This window comes from Lygodium microphyllum, chromosome 25 (genome assembly GCF_053477565.2).
Source record: "Lygodium microphyllum isolate KBCC chromosome 25, Lygodium_microphyllum_v1.1.10, whole genome shotgun sequence".
In the NCBI taxonomy this organism is placed as follows: Eukaryota; Viridiplantae; Streptophyta; class Polypodiopsida; order Schizaeales; family Lygodiaceae; genus Lygodium; species Lygodium microphyllum.
The window spans coordinates 99721316-99742611 of record NC_141159.1 but is presented as its reverse complement, the minus strand read 5'-3'; the positions used below and the strand labels follow the sequence as shown (position 1 = coordinate 99742611).

The window sequence follows — 21296 nt, the reverse complement described above, 5'->3', positions numbered from 1 at the left end:
GAGCAGAGGCAACCCAAGTGGGCTTCAATACTCAACAACGAGCTTTCCTAAATACTCTGATGGATGCCACTCACACGGAGGAAGGGGAGTCCCTTGAGGTAGTAAAGAAAAAGCTAAGCATAGCACACAGAGCTCTGCAAGAAAGGCTACACATGCCACCACAATCCATTACAGTTGGGTTGAACCTGATGATAACACTCACCTATGGTTAGACCTGTCACCCTAAGCTACACACACCGTGTCAAAAGATGACGTACCAGCGAGACAGTAGGGTTTGCGAGGAGGAACACGAAGTGAACTCGGCAAACATGGAGAACAGAAGAGGAGAGAAAAAACTCTGATGAATGGAATGATGAAGTTTCGAATCATGGAGTGAATGTGATACAAGGGAACAAGGGTGCCGTAGCACAAGGAAGATGATGAAGACAGCCACGAACCACAAATTGCAATGTCCTCTTAAAGGAGTGTGAGGGTAGTGGAGAGGCTGGAGAGAAGAGGTGACGGACTGAATGAATCAGCCGTGAGGAATGAGTGAGAGAGTGGCCTATAAATAGGCACAGTCTGTCTAGGATGGCGCTCCTTTTTGGGGCTGCAAACCCTAAACGCAAAATGCAAAAATGCAAAAACGCAAACTGCGGGTAAAAGGTAAAGGGTTTCTCAACATCCCCTATCAGGCCCAAAAAGGGGAACAAAAGAAGAGTGAGCTGGAGATGCAATGCTGCATGCTAAAGAATGCTCATGTAGCAGGTACCACTAAGTATCCCTCGTGGGGAAATTGTTCGCGTTGCCCAAGCGCCCTAGTACAAAGATGATGAAAACATGCAATGCATAGGAGAAATGTCGGACTTTGTATGGTGCCGAGAACCATAAGGATATTCCCGTACTCGATCTCAGGAGGTAGCTCCATGCTAGCCAAGTGACCAAGACAAGAAGAGAAGAGAAGAAAGAAGATGTAGAGGATCCCTAAGATCCAAGATTTCCACCCGAGAGGGAACCTGCAGTGAAGACCAGTAGACAGAGTGAACTGGAGAATCCGAAACTCAACCTCGGGAGAGAAGCCACTAGCTCCGTGCATCCATGCTGGAAGGAATACAAAGGCCTCGTCACCAAGTCGCGGCTGAACCTTCGAGGTCCTCATCTAGGTGGTACCTGAAGATCCTGGGTATCAGTAGAAGAGATGACTGGTCGAAGACAGCCACCCCAAGAAAGTAGAGGATGGGTGAAGAACTTCATATGGAGTAGGTTTCCCCTCTGAGGTGGAAGGTGGAGGAAAACTCGCAGAAGTCAAAGATGTAGATGCTCCCTCTGAGGACAAAGAAATAATATCTCCCTTTGAATCCCCCGCTGAAGTAGATAGAGAATCCAAAAACTCATGGATCACGGACTCTGAAATGTCTGATGACGAAGGAAGTGTCGTCGGTCGTGTTGAAGCAGGTATCTGGGGTGTCAAAGAGCTCCCAGAAGTAGCATCTCGAACCAGAGTAGTCGAGGGTGGGAAAGAGTGGGGCTCAAAATGAGCAAGAGGTGGGCAACAGTCGCTATCGCTTAGTGGAGCAGACTGGGTAGCCAAAGAAGAGGAAGGAGTCAAGCAGCCACTATCTCTCGAAGTAGACTGACGAGGAGACGGTATCAAACAATCACTGTCTCTCGATGGAGCGGACTGTAGATTTATAGGTCATGGAAGCCACTGTACCTAAAAATAAGTGAAAAAAGACTGCCGCTGACATTGCGATAATCTCCAGGAGATCGTAGCACCAACCGATCCTCCATGTGCTCGAAAGGACTTAGTACGCATTGGATGTGTCTTATTGCCTTGAGCATAGTACTCTAATAGCCGATGTAGAACGATCTCTGTGGCCCAAAAAGGAGAGATGACACAAGGAGTGCCTGGTGGAAGAAGCATATACTCCGGGAGGGTAGGGAGCAAAGGTCGAAGTCGGCAAGTATCGGTGGTGTGTCCGATGATACCACAGGAGCACCCAGTAGTTTGGTCATCTGTTGGTAAAGAAGCCATGGATACCAATGTGCCTTGCTGAAGAAGAAAGAGGTCAACCACCATGAACCACGAACCGCAATGTCAGCCTCAAGGGGTGTAAGAGCAGTGTGAAGCACGAACCGCAATGTCTGCCTCAAGGTGTGGGAGGGTAGTGGAAGAGCTGGAAGTGAGCTACCAATGGGAGGAGGATGTGACCAACATTAAGAGATTGCAACCAATAGAAAAACGCAGGTGAAGAGAGAGAAAAGACTAAAAACGCAGGCAGGACAGCCTGCAAGAGAAAGAATACTAAAGACGCAGGCAACAAGTGAGAGAAAGACTAAAAAAGCAAGCAGGACAGCCTGCAGGAGAGAGAAAAACTAAAAACGCAAGAAAAAACAGCAACAACAGTCAATATGCTGAAATCAGCTCCGAACAGTGTGTGATAGGCTGAAAACAAGCGCCACACTGTTGTAGACAGCAATGGCTAGCTTGGACCGCGATGTCCTCCGCGTTTGGGATGTGGGCAGCAAGCTGAAATACCTGAAATTTGCAAAAACGAGATTTTGATGCAGCGGAAAAAGAATAGAAGTGGATGCCGAACCCGCCACCGGTCTTTGCCTTCACTAGAGTGGAAGATCTTTGCCGCTGTTTGAGCAGATCCAGCTTTGATACCATGTCAAAAGATGACATACCAGCGAGACAGTAGGGTTTGCGAGGAGGAACACGGAAGTGAACTTGGCAAACATGGAGAAGAGAAGAGAAGAGAGAAGAAACTCTGATGAATGGAATGATGAAGTTCCGAATCGTGGAGTGAATGTGATACAAAGGAACAAGGGTGCCGTAGCACAAGGAAGATGATGAAGACAGCCACGAACCACGAACCACAATGTCCTCCTGAAGGGGAGTGAGGGTAGTGGAGAGGCTAGAGAGAAGGTGACGGACTGAATGAATCAGCCGTGAGAAATGAATGAGAGTGTGGCCTATAAATAGGCACAGTCAATCTATGATAGCGCCCCTTTTTGGGGCTCCAAACCCTAAACGCAAAACGCAAAAACGCAAACTACGAGTGAAGGGTGAAGGGTGAAGGGTGAAGGATTTCTCAACACACTGCATCTCCCTTCGCACGAACGGGGTCCTCAAGTGTGGGACATCACCCAAATTGCATGTGGTTAGACCCAGCTCCCCGTTCCACCAGCACGAGCATATAGCACTGCACGATGAGATAGACACTCCCCTTAGGTAGAGCACTTTCTCCTTTCACGTACAACAAGATGTTGCAAACCACCAACTTCGGAGATCCCCATCATCCAATCAACATACCTTGGGTTCTCCATCCAAATCATTACCAAAGCTTTCCAATCAACGGAGTCCACATATGGCCCTATCATCACCCCACCAGCCACTTGCCCAGAGCCCACCCTTCCACAACAAAGAGCTCGAAGTGCCATGGAACTGGCACCCGTCTCGGAGAGGAGTGATGTTAACGTCAATTCGAGATGGCGAAATTATGAAGCAAAGAGCGGAAAAATGACAAAAAAAGAACAAAGACGCAGAGGCGGCCCCTAAAGCTAAGCTAAGCTAAGGTAAAAAGTGCAATTTTAAATGGAAGGCGTCTCAAAAAACTCTAAAAACTCTTGTAAAAGAGTGCTAGGCTCCCTCTTGTGCCATTTGTAAAAGAATAGATGGGTGTAGGCTTAAGGCATAAGGTAAGAAGAGGGAAATAGGAAAAAGAACCTTGCCACAACGGTCGATCATAGATGGGTGCCCATGGGATTTTAGGATTTGTATATACATTGACCATGCCGAGACATGGGAAATGGAGTACAATGGCAACAAATCATTCCAAAAGAATGATAAGAAGAGAGTAGCTGATGAAGAGGAGTATTCAGCCCCAAATGAAGGACAAAAACAGCGGCAAAAGCAGCCATCAAATCAAAAGAAGATGAAGCCCTATGCACCTTCTAATGCTCCTCAATTTTGCTCCAATCTATACCCACAAGCAAAGCAACTTTCCGAAGAAGAAAAGCAACGCTTCATGAAAGAAAGGAAGTGCTTTAAATGTGGACAAACATGCCACATAGCGAAGCAATGTCCAAACAAAGGACAAAGCAAGGTTTCTAACAACAAGCCTAAGTCACCAGTAAAAATCAATGCTATCAGTGATGTAGTTGCAAACACAACTCACACTCCAGAGATGCGCAAATTATTAAAAGCTTGGGGACAGTTGCAAGGTAAGCAAGCACTATTCTTGATAGATCTTGGGGCGAATGAAAATGTAATTTCCTTGCAATTAGCTAAAGAGCTTGGATTAAACAATGAAGAGATGGACACTCCGGCAGAAGTTCGCCAAGCTTTAAATGCCGATGAAGATGACACAGTGAAAACTGTGACACCCTACATTGACAAGCTCAAGTTTCAAATTCAAGGCTACAGTGACGAAGATACCTTCTGTATCGGAGACCTTGATGGTTGCGATGTGATTCTTGGCATGCCCTGGAATCATAGAGTAGATTCAACCATCTTCTCTCAGAAAAAGAAGGTAGAACTCACCAACAAAGGCAAGAAGTACGAGATCCAAGCTGGAGTTTCTGGAGACACCATACCTATGGTAAGCCATATACAAGTCTCTAAAGCAATTAAGGATTGTGTTCAATGTTGTTTGCTTTATGTCACTGATGTAAAAGATAATATGAATGCTGAAAACCAAGAGCGACTTCAGCTCTTGGAAAAGTATAAAGATTGTTTTAAGGAAGATCTTCCTTATCAGCTTTCCCCAAAAAGACCAGAAGACCATCATATTGATATTATTCCGGGCAGTTCTCCTCCTAATATAGCACCATACCGTGTGAGCCGTCCTCAACAAAAAGAAATCAGAAAGCAAGTCGAGCTCACCATTTTGTTCATCGGTTTTTCTTGTTCAAAAGAAAGATGGCACATTCAGGATGTGCATTGATTATCGAGCCCTCAACAAAATCACTATGAAGAATCGGTTTCCTATTCCCAGAATTGACGACATTTTGGATCGTCTAGGAGGCTTAAAGGTTTTCAGCCGCATTGATCTAAAAAGTGGTTATCATCAAATTAGGGTAATACCACAAGATGTACACAAAACTGCTTTCCGCACTTCATACGGTCTTTATGAATTCTTGGTGGTTCCTTTCAGATTAACCAATGCACCAGCCACCTTTAATCGAATGATAGAGCGCATCTTTAGAGAGCATCGACAATATGTCGATACTTTCTTTGATGATATTCTTGTCTTTAGCAAGAATGAAAAGGAGCATCATCAGCACTTGGAGATTGTTCTACAATTACTTCAACAAAATCAACTCTTGGTAAATCGTAAAAAGAGTGAATTTTTCATGCATGAAATAAATTACATTGGGCATGTCATCTCTTCTAAAGGGATTCAGATGCATCCTGAAAAGATCAAGATAATCCAAGAATGGCCTCATCTTCATGATATACATGAGGTGCAATCGTTTCTTGGCTTATGCTCTTATTACCGCCGCTTCATCAAGCATTTTGCACATATGGCTTCTCCACTTCATGACCTTACAAAGAAGAAAACCTCTTTCCAATGGAAGGAAAAAGAGAAGGCAACCTTCACAAGGCTGAAAACAGCTTTTACTTCTGGACCTGTTCTTATCATTCCAGATTTGGTAAAACCATTTGTGGTGGAAGCAGATGCTTGTGGTGATTGTATTGGTGCAATGCTAAATCAAGAAGGCCATGCCGTAGCCTTTGAAAGCCGCCGTCTAAATGATGTGGAGAAAAGGTATGACATTTATGAAAAGAAGCTCTTAGCAGTGGTTCATGCTTTGAAGATATGGAAACATTATCTTTTAGGCAATGAATTCCTTATTAAAACTGATCATCAGAGCTTGAAGTATTTCAAGACTCAAAAGCATTTGCAGGAGAAACATGCAAGATGGAAAAATTTCTTGTCTATGTTTCATTTTCAAATTATGTATACTCCAGGGAAACAAAATGTAGTTGCTGATGCACTTTCTAGAGTGCCTCGCATTGCAACTATTACAGTGGCTCATCATGAAGATTTTCAAACGATGAAGAATACTTATGATGAAGATACTGATTTTGCAACAATTTGGTAAAATTTACAGCAAGGAGGTTCTCATCCAGATTATTCCATCAAAGACGGTTACCTTCTCATGAACAATCGCCTTTGTGTCACTCTTCCTATTCGACAAAAGGTGCTTAAAGAAAGTCATGAACCCCCTTATGCAGGGCATAGAGAGAGGGCAGCCACTCTAAGTGCAATTGAGCGCTACTTTTATTGGCCAACATTACGAAGAGATACACATAACTTCATTGAGGCTTGTCTAGTATACCAAAAATCCAAGTATGATAGGCAGAAGACTCCAAGATTGTTGCAACCTCTTCCAGTGCCCAAAGATCCATAGGAATCTATCACAATGGATTTCATCTCAGGTATTCCAAGAACACCTCAAGATCATGATATGATTTGGATCATAATTGATCGATTTAGCAAGCAATCACATTTTATTCCATGTCATAAAACATTGAAATCCGCACAAGCTGCAAGACTTTTCATTCAACATATCTTCAGATTACATGGTATGCCTTCTGAGATCATTTTAGATACAGACTCCCTCCTCCAATTATTCACACTAAAGATAAGATTTTTGTTGCTGATGAGTTTGCTTCAGATTTAAAAACAGCAATGGATCAAGTTCGAGCCACTATCAAAGTTGCCCAAGAGCGACAAAGGAAGCAAGAAGATAAACGAAGAAGACCTTTGGCTTTTGAAAAAGGTTAATATGTCTTGCTAAAGTTTGATAAAAGCAGGCTCAAACAAGGTTCCGGTCAAAATTCATCTTTTCCAAAGCTCTCCAGTAGATACTTTGGACCCTTCAAAGTGATTGAGAAAATAAATGAAGTTTCTTATCGACTTGAGCTTCCTGTTCATTGGAAAATACACAATGCTTTTCATGTAAGTTTGCTAAAACCTTACATAGGACCAGAACCAAAGGAACCCATTACTGAAGATCCCCCAGAAGTTGAAAAAGCAGAGCAACTCTTGGAACCTGAACAAATTTTGTTTCACAAGGATCGGACCACGAGAAGTAGCCTTGTGACACGAAAATTCTTACTAAAATTCAAGAATCTATCCACAACAAATGCACAGTGGATAAATGAAAAATTCATGAAGGATTACCCAGACATTCTTCAGCCATATCAAGAAGCTTTTCAGCTGAGGACAGCTGAATAAAAGCCAGAGGGCTGTCATAACTCTATAGAAACAGAATTTGTATCATTTTTCATTAATTTGTCTATATAATGATTTATTAAATTTCTTTCCTTTGCACTAATTAGATAAAAAGAAAAGTGCATTGGAGCTGGCCACTGATGAGTGGTCACAGGTTATGGTGGACCCACGCGGTAGGTTAAAGAAAAGATAGTTCACACTTCCACCTATATGGCCCGATTGGGCGCCTGTGACCAGAACTCACGCATATCAGGGTTAGACTCGCACACAGAAAGGATTGATGCCTTGAAGTGTGGGCTAGATCCGCCAGAACAGACAATTACAATCAACAAGATGGCATGATCATGAAATGCTTGTACAATGTGCATGTGTGGATTGAAAGCTTGAAATGCACATTTCTTCGCATAGGAAAGTCACATGAAGATTCTGATACCGTTTTTGCAATGTAGACGGAAAAAGCTTTCATATGACACCCATATTGGGGGGTCCCTAAATTTTAGGAGCCTCGAATTAGCCTAAAAATGCTAGTCCTAAAAAATATGAATGTCATTCTAAAAATAGTAAATTCTGTACTTTGACTGTGCTTACTAAATTTGGTTGTTTCTATTCTTGACAGTATTCAGCCCAAAAAGGAAGGCCATAGAGAAGAGACAAGTGTCAAGATACTTGTCACACAAGTTTCTAAGTGTCCCACCACTTGTCACATCTCATGACATGTGACTGGACACTTGTCTTGTGTTACTCCACTTTCCCCTTTTGTACTAGCTCTTCCCTCTCTTATAAATAAGAGCTCATTTTTCTTCATTCAGCATCATTTTTCTTTGCTGTAAACTCATGTACAGTACCCACAGATAGCCAGAAACTGGCCCCATCCATCCCCATCATCGTCCCCACTTCTCCATTATTAAATTCCTCCATATTCCCTCTTCTATCACTGCTGTTTTACAGGACAGTAGGCCTGTAAATTCATTACAGCACCTCCTTCTCCAGCTCTTTCTTCCATTTTAGCAACAAGAAGCAAGCCCTATCCATGTACTGCTGATCAACGATGAAGAAAGGCTGATTTCCCCTCTTTCTTCTCTCATACTGTAAAGATATCAGTTTTTATCATTGCATAATAGATAATGCATATGTGTTTGTACATCTTTGCATGATCTTGTGAGAGTGAGAATTACTTCTCCTCACTCTCAAGTTAATTGTAACTGAGCTCTTCTCTAAGGGACTTGGGTTGAGCAGAAATACATTCCTTCAGGGAGGGGGGGATTGCCCATCTTCAACCCTCAATCTTATCTCCATTACTTTTACATTTTCATGGCTGTAATTTTGTGAGTAATTTTCATTTTCAACTTTAAATATTCATTCTCTTTTATATTAAATCTCGAAAATGAACGAATATCATAATTGTTAAGCATACTACGTTGTTCGGAGCGTTTACATTCTTTCTACTATGTTTTGTGGGAAGTTGGAGAAGATTTGTAATGTCGAAGGATTCTTTTGCACTAGCCATGAAGGATATGGACAAGATTGTAATCTCCAACACAAAGACATTGAGTGTTGGGTGCATGGTAGTGAAGATCTTGTCTAGTTTAGACTTTCTTTGTGAGAATCTAGCAAGGTCCATGGTTCAAGCAAATTGTTCTTCTTGTGCTTTTGTGAATTCATCAATGGATATTGCAAAAATGTCAAGAAGAAGTGGTTTGTGGTTCGGACTTAACATCAATAAACAGATTATTGGCAATGTCTGCCCATTAGGCAATTGTGAAGGGAACTCTCAAGTGATGTTTGAGACTCCCCCATCCACACACACATGCGCACACATGCATTGTTTTGGTAGAAAAATAATGCGTTATGTTATCAATGTCTGAATTGGTTGAAATTTGTAGGTGAGTGCAGCCAAAAAAGCAAACCCGTGTGCGCACACGCACACAAAAACACACAGCCATTCAAATATTTCGTTGAAAATAAATCGAATGCAAAACTCAGACAGCATTATGAACTATGTATGGTGGCGTTTAAGCTGCTTCTGCACTAAACGCATATCCGTTCATCCAGGAGGCTACTCCACGCGCGTGAATGCAGCAGCTGAAGTCGTGGGTACGAGGCATCAGAATTAATAATAATAATAATAATAATAATAATAATAATAATAATACGAAGGATGTACCGGGAGAGGAAGCTTGATGCGAGCCTGATATTGTGCATCGTAGGGAGGGCCGGTGGAGATGATCTGGAAGGGGAGGTCATGCTGATCGATTCCTTGGAAGATGGGGGAGGCCGCCAGCAGCATCTTGGGGTTCCCCTGCATCATGGATGCCACGTACTGACTCGGGGCACCACCGCGCTTCCTTTTGTTCTGTACTAGGCTGCTGTTGTTGCTGCTGTTGTTGTTGGAAGGCGATGGAAATGCTCCGAGCAGCCCCTTGTCCATGGCCCTCTATCTCGCTTGCTTGCGCTCTCTCTCGCGCGTCCCCGTCTCTCTCTCTCTCTCTCTCTCGACACTCAAAAGACTGCCATGCCAGCTAAGTGCATACCCAATTATATTTATTTGCAGACCACTTAGGCCGATTATACGCTTAATGACGGACGCCTAGTTTGCAGGTATTAACCAATCAAAATATTATCGACATTCGTAATCTTTTTATACATTAGAGAGGACATGATTAATTGTTTACGAGTTAACGTTCACCCGGTCGGTTACATACCAAATTGCAGATGCCTATCCTCTACTCAAAATGTGGACATGCAATTTTTGAAACAAGGTGCAAACATGAGCACTAAGTTTTTACACACCAAAAATATATATTTTATTTAAAAAATAAAATTTATTATATTTATAAAATTTTTAATTGGTTGCAAATAAAAAAAGTGTATCCTTGTCTATCACTTTACAAACCGGGAGGAGGAGACTCCCGTCCAAAAGTGGGTGGGGAGTTTACCTATTTAACAAGTAAACAACAGGTCACGACCTCTCCAATGTGTAAAGGACTGTATTTTGATTGGTTAATACTTGCAAAGTGGTCGTCCGCCATTTGGTGTGTAATCGGCCTTAGCTTGGACTCAAAGACTTTACACACCAAAATGACACATTTCACAAATAAATAAAAATTATTATATTTATAATTTTTTTGATTGGTTGCAAATACAAAAAGCACTCCCTTGTCCATCACTTTACAAACTGGGCAGGGGAGACTCCCCATCCAAAAGTGGACGGGGAGTTTACATGTTTAACAAGTAAAATAATAGGTCATGTCCTCTCAAGTGTATAAAGGATTGTAGATGCCCAACTCTTAAAGAAGTATTTTGATTGGTTAATACTTGCAAAGTGGGTGTTTGCCATTTGGTATGTAACCGGCCTTAGCATAGGCTCAAAGCCTTTATACACCAAAATGACACATTTTACAAAAAAGTAAAATTTATTATATTTATAAATTTTTTGATTGATTGCAAATTAAAAAAAGTGCACCCTTGTCCATCACTTTACGAATTGGGTGAGAGAGACTCCCCATCTAAAAATGGACGGGGAGTTCACCTATTTAACAAGTAAATAACAGGTCATATCCTCTCTAGTGTGTAAAGGACTGTGGATGCCCAACCCCTAAAGAAGTATTTTGATTGGCTAATACTTGCAAAGTGGGCATTTGCCATTTGGTATGTAACCAGCCTTAGCTTGGGCACAAAGCCTTTACACACCAAAAGGACGCATTTTACAAAAAAGTAAAATTTATGATATTTATAATTTTTTCGATTGGTTGCAAATACAAAAAGTGCATCCTTGTCCATCACTTTACAAACTGGGCAGGGGAGACTCCCCATCCAAAAGTGGACAAGGAATTCCCCTATTTAACAGGTAAACAGCAGGGCATGTCCTCCCCAATATGTAAAGGACTGTGGATGCCCAACCCATAAAGGAGTATTTTGATTGGTTAATACTTGCAAAGTAAACGTCTGCCATTTGGTGTGTAACTAGCCTTAGCTTGGGCACAAAGCCTTTACATACCAAAAGAACACATTTTACAAATAAGTGAAAATTATTATATTTATAAATTTTTTGATTGGTTGCAAATACAAAAAGTGCCCCCTTGTCCATCACTTTACAAACTGGTTGGGGGAGACTCCTCTAAAAGTGAGCGAGAGTTCATACGTTTAACAGGTAAACAATAGGTCATGTCCTCTCCAGTTTGTAAAGGGCTACGGATGCCCAACCCCTAAAGAAGTATTTTGATTGGTTAATACTTGCAAAGTGGGCATCCACCATTTGGTGTGTAACTAGCCTTAGCTAGCTATGATTCTTATGTGTGAAAATTTTGTTACTCGTACAAGAATTTCATATGTGCATAATGCCCTTGCAATGTGGAAAAAAATGATATTAATGCATTTACCTATTTGAGACATGTGACATAGAGAAAGGGTCGAGGGTGTAACACTACATTAAAGCATTCATAGAAAAATGGCACAATCAGATCCTTGACAAGCAAAAGATGTTCCAAGCCCCAGTTGCCTTCTTGCTCAAGCAACACTTTGTAGACTTCAACACAGTCAAAGTCTTCTTATACTTCATGGATCATATCCCGTCAAATGACAAAATTAGTAAGTGGTTCTCAAATTACTCTGCAACAAGAGCCTCTCTCCAATAATACCGATTCATTGAACACAGCTTCTATCTTGCTATGGTGGGCTTGAAAAGTTGACCTAGGATTTGCTTTGCCAATCACACCAATTGGTAGATATTTCTTACGTCTCTTTGACTCTAGATCAACATCCCCTCACTTGGCACAATCATCAATTGAATAGGGGTTGGTACACATCTCGATTGGACCACCGGTGGGTTACTCTATAGCTTTGAATGCCAGTATCATGTTTAAAACAACCTTGTTTGGAGATAAAGGTAAAGTAGATGAGAAGTCCTTAAAGCTCTAGAATGTAATCCAGGCTTTCGTCATTAGAGCCCTTTGGCTCAATAGAAACAAAGTTACTATGGATAAAAGTACTAGAGTTCTAATGTTGTCCCTTACTAATATTGTAAGAGAGGTTTGATTTTTTTAAAGAAGGATTAGGAAGAAATAGTATGTTTTTAAGGTTGCTTAAAAGCACTTGAAACAAGGGAGGGCTTCAAGTTTTGGGTTACTCCTCCTTTAGTGGGGGCACCTATAGCATCATAAGGATGTATTGTAAATAGTTTGATAGTCATATCAAATAATTTCTTTGCATTTAGGAAATATTTGAGGTTTGATGTAAAATAAATTGCAAAAGATTTGGAAAAGCTTAAAATGTTAAAACAGAAGATTTTAAATAGCATGGTGTGTAACTATCAAATAATCTTCATAGAAAACTAAGGTTGAATGTAAAGCAAATCACAAAATGATGCATCAGAGATTGTTTGCATTAGGGTTATGGTTGTTTTCGGCAACACCGACCCTAATGGCTTGGATGATGGTGAATTCAACAAGCTCTAGATTTGTAGGGCCTTGTTGTGATTGATTTTTGGAGTAGCAAGTCATAGCATCCATATTTTGTACCATCCTTCTAATTTGATTACACACTCTCTATTACATGAAGTTTGGTCAAGGTTCTAGAGGGGTTTCCATTATTATTTATATCCACCAATAACAACCACAACTCAATTTCAAGTGCTTTCAATGCTCAGTGTGCATCTAGGCTTTGTTCTTTCCCAAGAATTTGTGATTCCACATAGCAACAACTTTACAATATTTATTAAACAATCAACACACAAGTCAAAGTCGATCTTTTTTTGTTTTTGGTTCCGTTTCACTCTCTCGGTTATTGTGATTCGAACCTTCGCTTTATGTTCAATCCTCAAAGTGTGTTCGTTATTATCCATTGGGTCCACTTGCACTAGTCATGTGTGTGCACAATGGTGAGATTCAACCTATGTGCCCTTCACCCATATGTGTATGGTGGGTGGTATGCTAGAGTTAGCATGCAAGAGTATGGGATGAATGCATATGTTAAAGAGCATGCATAAGAATGCTAGTGGATGTGATATGAATTGCTCTCTATAAGTGTTAATCCTAGGATGTAATGTGTAGAGGCGAGCACAAGCTCAACCACCAAGACCCACAAATCGCTTATTGTTCAATCGTTTCAAGCGAGCACTAATGGCTACCTCTCACATAGCCAATGCACCATCCCTCTCTATGAGTGTAGTGAGCTTACCTTGATGCCCAATTGTGTTGCTTCCTCTCTCAAGCACTTCGGGAGCTCTACAATTCTTGATGCAAGCTCAAGCATCCTCAAACCTCCACCTCCAAGCTCCATCCTCCATAGCCGCACACGACAAGAGAAGATAAGATAAAAGGAGAGAAGAAGAAGAGAGGAGATGGTGGAGAGCTTCACCTCCATGATCCCTCACCCTCACACACTCACACACTCACTCCCTCACACTCTCACACTCCCTCCCTCAAACACACACAAGCAAGCAAAGAGAAGAGAAGAAGAGAAGAAGGCGAGTCTCTTGTTGCCACACACCAAAGAATGAGCTCTCATTCACTTTTTGAACTTTATATACAAAACCCTCTTTCCCTTGGGCGATCATCCCCTTTTTACATGGCCGGCCATAGCCTAGGCCATTTTTCCCATTATCCTCCTATCTTTCTAGTTTCCTTCCTACCGCCCATCTACCTTTATAATTTGCACGGGTCAGAGCCTATTGCTCTTAAAATAAATCATGGTGCACCTTGAGCTCTTTTACAAAAGTATTGACATGCACTTTTTCTTGTGTGCCTCTCCTTGATTTAGGAAATTTCCACACTTCTTGTGTTTCCTGATTTTTATTGGCGTGCCTTTGTCCTCCATTCCACTTTTGTCTTGGCCTTGTCTTCTGCTTTAGATTTTCCAAAATTTTCACCTTGTTTATCTAAGGGTTAACATTACCCCCCTCCTAGTTGAGTGCTAGTCCCATGGCACTTGCTGGGTGTTGAGTTAGACGGTGTTACTGGGGTAGCCATGTGGCTTTTTAAGTTTGTATACAAGCTGTGTTGGGGGGTGCGTTGGAGGGATTTATGGAACTGAAAGGCCCTTGAGTTGGAAATGAACCCTGGTGTTGAAGGGATTTATGGAATTAAAAGGCCCTTACGGTGAATATGATCCCTAGTGATGGAGGGATTTATGGACCTATTGAAGGGATTTATGGAACGGAAAGGCCTTGGAGTTTGGAATGAGCCCTGGTCTTGGAGGGATTTGTGGACTTGAAAGGCCCTTTGTATTGGATATGATCCCTAGTGCTAGAGGGATTTATGGACCTATTGGAGGGATTTATGGAAGTGAAAGGCTGTTGAGTTTGGAATGAGCCTTGGTCTTGGAGGGATTTATGGACCAGAAAGGTCCTTGAGTCTAGAATGAGCCCTTATCTTGGAGGGATTTAGGCCTTTGGAATTGAAGATAAAGTTGGATGAATCTGTGCATGGAAAGAGGTTGATAGGTGGATCCAGCTTTAAAATTGAATATGGTGTTAGATGGATCAGTCGCCTGGCCCCTTGTGGTTGTCTGCTCTTGGGATGCTCCAAATGAGCTTCTTCATTCACTTTTTGATTGGGGCTGCCTCGAAGTGCCCCTGCTTTGTTTCGCTTGCATGGGGGCATTGTCGCATAATATGGGGAGTGCATTGCATGGATGATGGGGTCTCTAGAGCTGGTGGTTGGGGCCTTTGTTTGTACCTGAAAAGAAAAGAAGGTGCACTACTTGGGGGTGTACTCCATTGTCATGTGGTTCATTGTGCTCAGGCTAGTGGGACTGGGGGTAAGCCTGGGCGTTGTCCCTCACTTGAGGATTTAGTTTATACATAAGGGAGGTGCGGTGCATGTAGCTTAGGGTGACATGTTTAACCATAGGTGAGTGTTACCTCCCTAGGTTTATCGTGCCCTTGATGTTCCCTAAGCGTGAAGTGGGGAGTCAAAATGGGGCTAGGGGGTTAGGGACGGAGCCAGCCGATCGAAGCCACCAAACACACCTAACTTGAGAATATTCTCCCTCCTCTGCCTCGGTGACATCCACAAGAGTATCCAAGAAGGCGCATTGCTGCATTTGGAAACTCACTTGGGCAGCCTCTACTCTGCTTTCAACAAGTATTTTTTCATTTTCTATTTGAGCAAGATAGCATGCCAAGGCTTCAATTCTTTTTTCACTGTGGATTGCCCACTTCTCCGTTTTCTCCATCATCTCTTCAGAGCTCATGGCCCTTAGCTCGCTAATCTCTTTTTGGTATGTGGTGACCTGTTGAGTTTTTTCCAGTTGGAAGGCCGCCACCGCCTCTTTCTCGGCTTCCAACTCAGCCACCACTATTCTTTTCTCCTCCTTGGCTTTCTTTAGTTGAGAGAGAAGCTCCTTGACATATTCGTCGTGCTCTACGGGTGGCCTCTCTATTGCGGGGGTGGAGGTTGTGGAGCCTGCCACCCTTCACCTCTTTGGTTCCTACCTCGACTCGATGTCCATTGTAGCTGGTCTTTTGGATCCTACCAAGAGGTTCCTTCTTCTACTCCTTGGTCCACTTCTTTATTCACAAAGTACTGGACCCAATCCATTACGTTGCTGGCATCCACCTGGGTGTCATAGAACTGGGAGTGGAGATGGCAGTGGTGGTGACGAACATCTTGAGTGGGGGGGGGGGAGGGGTGATTGGGGTTTTTCCCTTGCTTTCTTTTACTGCAAGTGGTATGAACTTTGGCACATGGATGCTTGAGCCCGCCGACCCTTTGTCTCTGATGGGGCTCACAAGTTCAAGCTCATCCTGCCTGAACTACTCCTCAATGGACCTGCGTATGGCAAGGGCCATGTCCTCCTTCTCTTTTTTTCTGAACTCCTCCTCCTTCTCTTCTTGCTTCCTCTTTCTTTCCTCCTCGGCCTTTTTGGACTCCCTTCAAGCCTTTTGCAAGTCCACTTTCTATTTTTTCATGCTCTCCTTTTCTTGTTATTCTTGTGAATTTTCCTCTTCCCCTTCTTGGCCTTTCTTTGGCTAGTTTGCCCTTCTTGTTCCTTGCTTTCTTCTTCTTCATTTAGCATACTTTCGCTAGATTGTATCTCCTGTTGTTGCTGGTGAGGTGGTGACATGTTTGGTGTTTCATCCACTCCCTCTTCGGTTTCCTCTTGCCCTTGCTCCAAGGCTTCCCTGATGATCATGGTGAGAACCCCATCGAATCCAATGGTTGCAGCCTTTGATGGTGAAGCTTTCCTTTTAGCTTTGGGGCAGGGGATTCCCCCATGGTGGGTTGTCCTCTCGTTTGCCAGAGCTTTTGCCGAGATCTTAATGGTCTTCCTCACAAAACCATTGAGGTTCACCTCATCCAGCGCCCTTGATGTGATGATCTCTAGCAGGGGACGTTGATGCAGCTCATGATAGTATTGTATCTTTGACTAGAGAACAATACATGCACCATCTTGGCTTGGAGTCGGATTTTAGGGTCAAGAATATCCGCTAAGTTGATGCCGTTGTTGGTGTGGACCCTTACCTTGTCCATTCCTAGCAACGCATATACATCTCTCTTTGGCTTCCTCTCTATGTTCACCAAGCCCAAGGCCTTTTCCACCAGTTCCGAGGTCAGCTCAATCTGCACTCGATGAATTTCCTCTCCCTCATGCACAATTACTGTTTCGCGGTTCCTATGGAAGGTTCTAAAAAATTCCACGCAGATCTACCTCGCAGCCCGTTCTTGAATGGCCACGTCTTCTAAGTTGAAGATATGTTGGAACTTGAACTAGTTGAAGGCACGTGTCTCCACTGAAAGGCCATACTTTGCCTATGTGAGCATACCGGTCCATGTCAAAAGGTTGGATGCCGAGGTGGGTGATATAGGTAAGGACATCAAGTAAGAGGTCACCAGAGCCCATGTGGCTAGCGATGTGGAGTTCTTCCTTAGTGAGGATGCGATCTAAGTAGAGGTGTCCCTGAATATGTTCTTCCATGGGTCGGTCACGAATGGTCATTATTACCCTATAAGAGGTTGGAGCAACATAAGTTGGGTCATACTTCGATGTTTTAATTGCGTGCCATTGCTCAGCATTTAACATGACCTGACAACCTTCAAGCTCCCATTGGAGGCGAAGAGTGTACCGTTTTTTCAAGAAAGGGGAGTTGTTTACTGTAAGTTGTTTCAAGTCTTCTATTTCTTAATCATTGGCACAAGCTACACGCTTCTCATACATAGTGATGAGGTGTTGTCGCTGCGCTTGTTCGAGGGCAAGATCTCGGTGGCCATCAACTCCGCAGCTACTTCAGAAGCTTTGACAAACACGAATTCCGATTCTTCCCAAGAACAAGTGAGTGTCTATACTCCCATTGCCAAAGGTTCATCCAAGAGGCCTAAGTCCAGTCGATAGTAGCCTTTAGCCAATGTCACGAAAGTAGCATCCAAGCATTGGAGGCAAGCAACCAAGTCATCCCCAATATTTTTGGCTAAGTCAACGGCCAGGGTTAGAATCAATCGCCGCTCATAAGAGGGTTTAAGCTCGGTAGGTGGTTGAGGCTTGACAAAACTAGAGAGTTTAGCAGTTATTGTCTGTGGCTTGGTTCACTCCTTAGGTTGTAGCTGGGCTTCAAGCTTGATGGGTTTGGTTGTAGTTGCAGATGTCGTGCTAGTAGATGAGTCGAAGATTTGAGGGGTATCATCGTCATTAGATTTAGGCATTTGGTTTGTAGCAGACTACGATTGTGGATGATAGATTGGTTTAGGCTTTATTGAGCTAGGTTTTGGTGGTTCCATGGATTTGGTAGCCCAATTCTTTTGTTGCCTAAGTATCTCTAACTCACTGCTTTGTGTGGCCAAGCTCAAGGGTGGTGTTTGAGTAGGATTCTTCCTTTGTGTCAATGAATTTCCTCCCCATAAGTAGTGTTGTGGCACTTCTGATTTTGAGGGTGACCTTAGAGTCTAGTGTTTTATTCCTTCATCTCCGACTCTTCTTTCCAACTGAGGTTGCGTCAAGGTTGCTAGGCCCTGGCTATGATATGCCAACTTGCTTTGTCTACGTGTGGTCATGACATGCAACGGGATAGGAGTGACCTCCCCATCGAGTGTCTCATTGCCAAACAACCCCAACGGAACCGATGGTTCATTTCCTGAACTAGAGGATGGTCTCCGCCTAGGGCAATCGATAAAAAGATGAGTGATTCCACACTCTGCGCATCTCATGTCAGCCTTATCTCTATTTGCTTGCTCTCTCTTGGGGCAACGCAAAGAAATGTGTCCTGGGTGACTGCAACTCTAACACATGATTGGCTCTTGGGTTTGTGCTCCTAGGCCTCTGTCTCTCCCCCTCCCTAATGCCATCACATGCACTAGTCGGTAGTCCATAAGGATTGCATTCCCTTCCTCATCGTACGACACGTATGGGTTTACATAAGGATCATCACCGTTAGGCTTATCCACATAGTGGACTAGAGTATCACTCGGTGGGTGGGTCACATAAGGTCCAGGTGGTGTAAGGATACCTATAGGATTTATTTCCATCCTAGGGATGGGTGGCTTAGCATCATTAGGTGCTGGGAGAGCCAATGGGACTCCCTTCCAAAGAAGTTTGGTGACCTATTCGCAAGGTAGGGTTGATCGTAAGGTAATCAACAGTGCATGGTGTTACGGCCAAACCTAGCACAATTAGCACAAGATCATGACCTAGGGTCCTAATACTCAGTTGGCAAGTGGTTTTTGCCATAATGAACACATTGGACATGTGGGCGTGGTGGTCATCTCATCATCTCTTGTAATTTGGTTATGTCCATCCTAATCTTTGCTAGCTCTTGTCCTGAGTTAGTGCCCTTCCCTTTGACTTGCGCGCTTGGGCCTGCTCTCTCACTTGGCATTGAGGTCCTCTCGGAACCCCTGGTACTGGACTATTCTCGATTCAAGCCTCTAGAGCTTCTTTCCTTGAGCTGGTTGTCCACTCTAATAGCTTCCTTAAAGACCCTTGCTAGTGCATCTCACTACAGGGTCGAGTTGCCGGCCAAGGCTTTGTAGAGCTCTTCACTTTGTATATCACTGATAAATACCATGGATACCACTCTTTCGGTTGGTATCTCACCCATTGGGATTCTCTTGAAGAGGCTCCTCATATGGGTTACATAATCTCGTATGTCCTCTTTCTCTCTCTGCTTGACATTCATGAGTCACACTAGCAAGTTATTAGAGTAAGGTGGTGGCTCAATCAATTTACTTGGAGGAGGTGAAAGTTCTTGATTTGTAGGGGGTTGATAATGGATGTTAGGCAATGGTTCAATAGATTTGGTTGGAGGAGGAGGGGGTATTGCTTGCTTAGGAGGAGGTGTAGAAGAGGATTTAGGGGGAGAGTAGTGTATATGTGTAAGAGATGGGGGGTTAGGAGGAGGATGATCATAAAAAGGTGGAGATCTAGGTGTTAACTGAGAAGATAGCGGTGGAGGAGGAGAGGAGGGTGGAGGTTGAGAATCTGTAGGTGCTAATGGCAAGGGGGATGATGAGGTTGAAGGTGGTGTTGAAGGATTCTTAGGAGTTGATGAGGGTGGAGTAGTGTATTCGAAAGAGGGAGTCATTAATGAAGGTGGAGGAGGATAAGTAGATTTTGGTGCAAGGTTTGGTGGAGTTGGAGTCGATGGTGCTAGAGGTGGAGTAGGAGTTGATGTAATGGGAGGATTTGACAATGGGGATGGTGGTGGTGAAGGTTCAAAGGTCCTATCATAAGTGGGTGGAGAAGCATAAGTTATACTACTCATTGGGGGAGGAGGATACATTGAATTGGTGCTAAGAGGAGGAGGAGCATAAGTTTGTGATGATGGTGGTGGCGGCATATCATAAGAGAAAGTGAAAGGATTATAAGGAAGATGAAAAGGGTAAGCTGGGTCATCACGGTAATGCCATGCCCTGTATGGATCAAATATTTGCATTCCTTGTGCAAGTAGGTATGTATATAACACTGCCGAAAATAGTTACATGTATCCACTTATTTCAAGCACAAGGAAAGTTCTAATTCTATGGCACTCTTTTTCTTATATGACTTCTTGCTTGGGATTGTTATCTCACTACACTAGACCACTTCCCTTCCCACAGGCAATTACTGTCCCATTCATTACTTGTGTCATCCCGCATCGCTTAAATATGGGACGTATGATCTGTTCTTTTCCCTAAAGTTAGTGGCTATCTGACCTGCCATTGTTATCGTTGCCAATGCAGTTCTCTTTTGAAACTTGCTCGTTTGACAACTTTTAATGTGCTTGTGCGCTCTTTAACAACAACATCCCTTGCATTTGGGTCACGATGACAAACCAACCTTACATTAAAATAAAAACAACCACAACTTTATAAGTGTAGCATGATGGAGAAAGCACTAAATCCTCTCACTACTCCTCCACATACACATAAGGGAGTGATGAGGTGAAACATCATCCCATGAAGTGTAGTTAGGGCTACTAGCCAAAAAGTTCACTTTCTTGAGCATTTATATTTTGGATACTTATTGCAAACTATCCACTCGTTCAAGTTAGTTTGTGGTTAAGAGTTCATTATTTGTCCTAAAAGCCTCCCTTGTTTTCAAGTATTTTGTGGATGGGACTTTAGAAACCTATGGTATTCCATCCATGCTTAGGGGTGGAGGTGTGTGTGTGGATTGCACAATTTCCTCGAAAACCCAATAAAGAGCTTTGGGGGTTGCTCATGAATATGTAAGTCTATCATGTGAATTCAATAGAAGCAATTCTTAAAATCCCTTTCTTAGACAATTCTCACACAGAGAAGGGTATCACTTAATAGGGGTATTCACACGTTGAATAGAAAAAATGTATGTTTTATTCATGAAAAATTTCGAAATGAGGGGTTTTTAAAGTAGGCCTTGAGCATATGTGAAAGTAGAGGTTTAGATATACTAAAACCCTTGAGTAGAGAGATGGATTTTACTGTGTAAATAAGAGATTTAATTTCTATTTGCTTGAGGTCCATCAAATTCCTTGACACTTCTCAATATTTTTTCTTCTATATAACTAGTTAGACTCATTGTGCCCCCACCCTGCTTTTTGGTGAAACTATATTTTAAAGAAGGAGTGTAAATATTTACATCATATAAGGTGACAAACCCCTCACAAGCTTTAGTCCTAAA

The 21296-nt window shown here is 42.8% G+C and overlaps 1 protein-coding gene across 2 annotated transcripts in view; it reads right to left on the bottom strand.

Moving 5' to 3' along the window:
• The window catches only part of LOC148014552 (uncharacterized), a 34285-nt gene extending 24535 nt beyond the window's left edge, over positions 1-9750 (bottom strand). For both annotated transcript variants that reach the window (XM_087666361.1, XM_087666362.1), the window contains exon 1: positions 9394-9750. In XM_087666361.1, the coding sequence (XP_087522487.1) occupies positions 9394-9657 (264 nt within the window). In that variant the 5' untranslated portion in view covers positions 9658-9750. The remainder of the gene's footprint in view (positions 1-9393) is intronic.
• Between the last annotated feature and the right edge of the window lie 11546 nt (positions 9751-21296).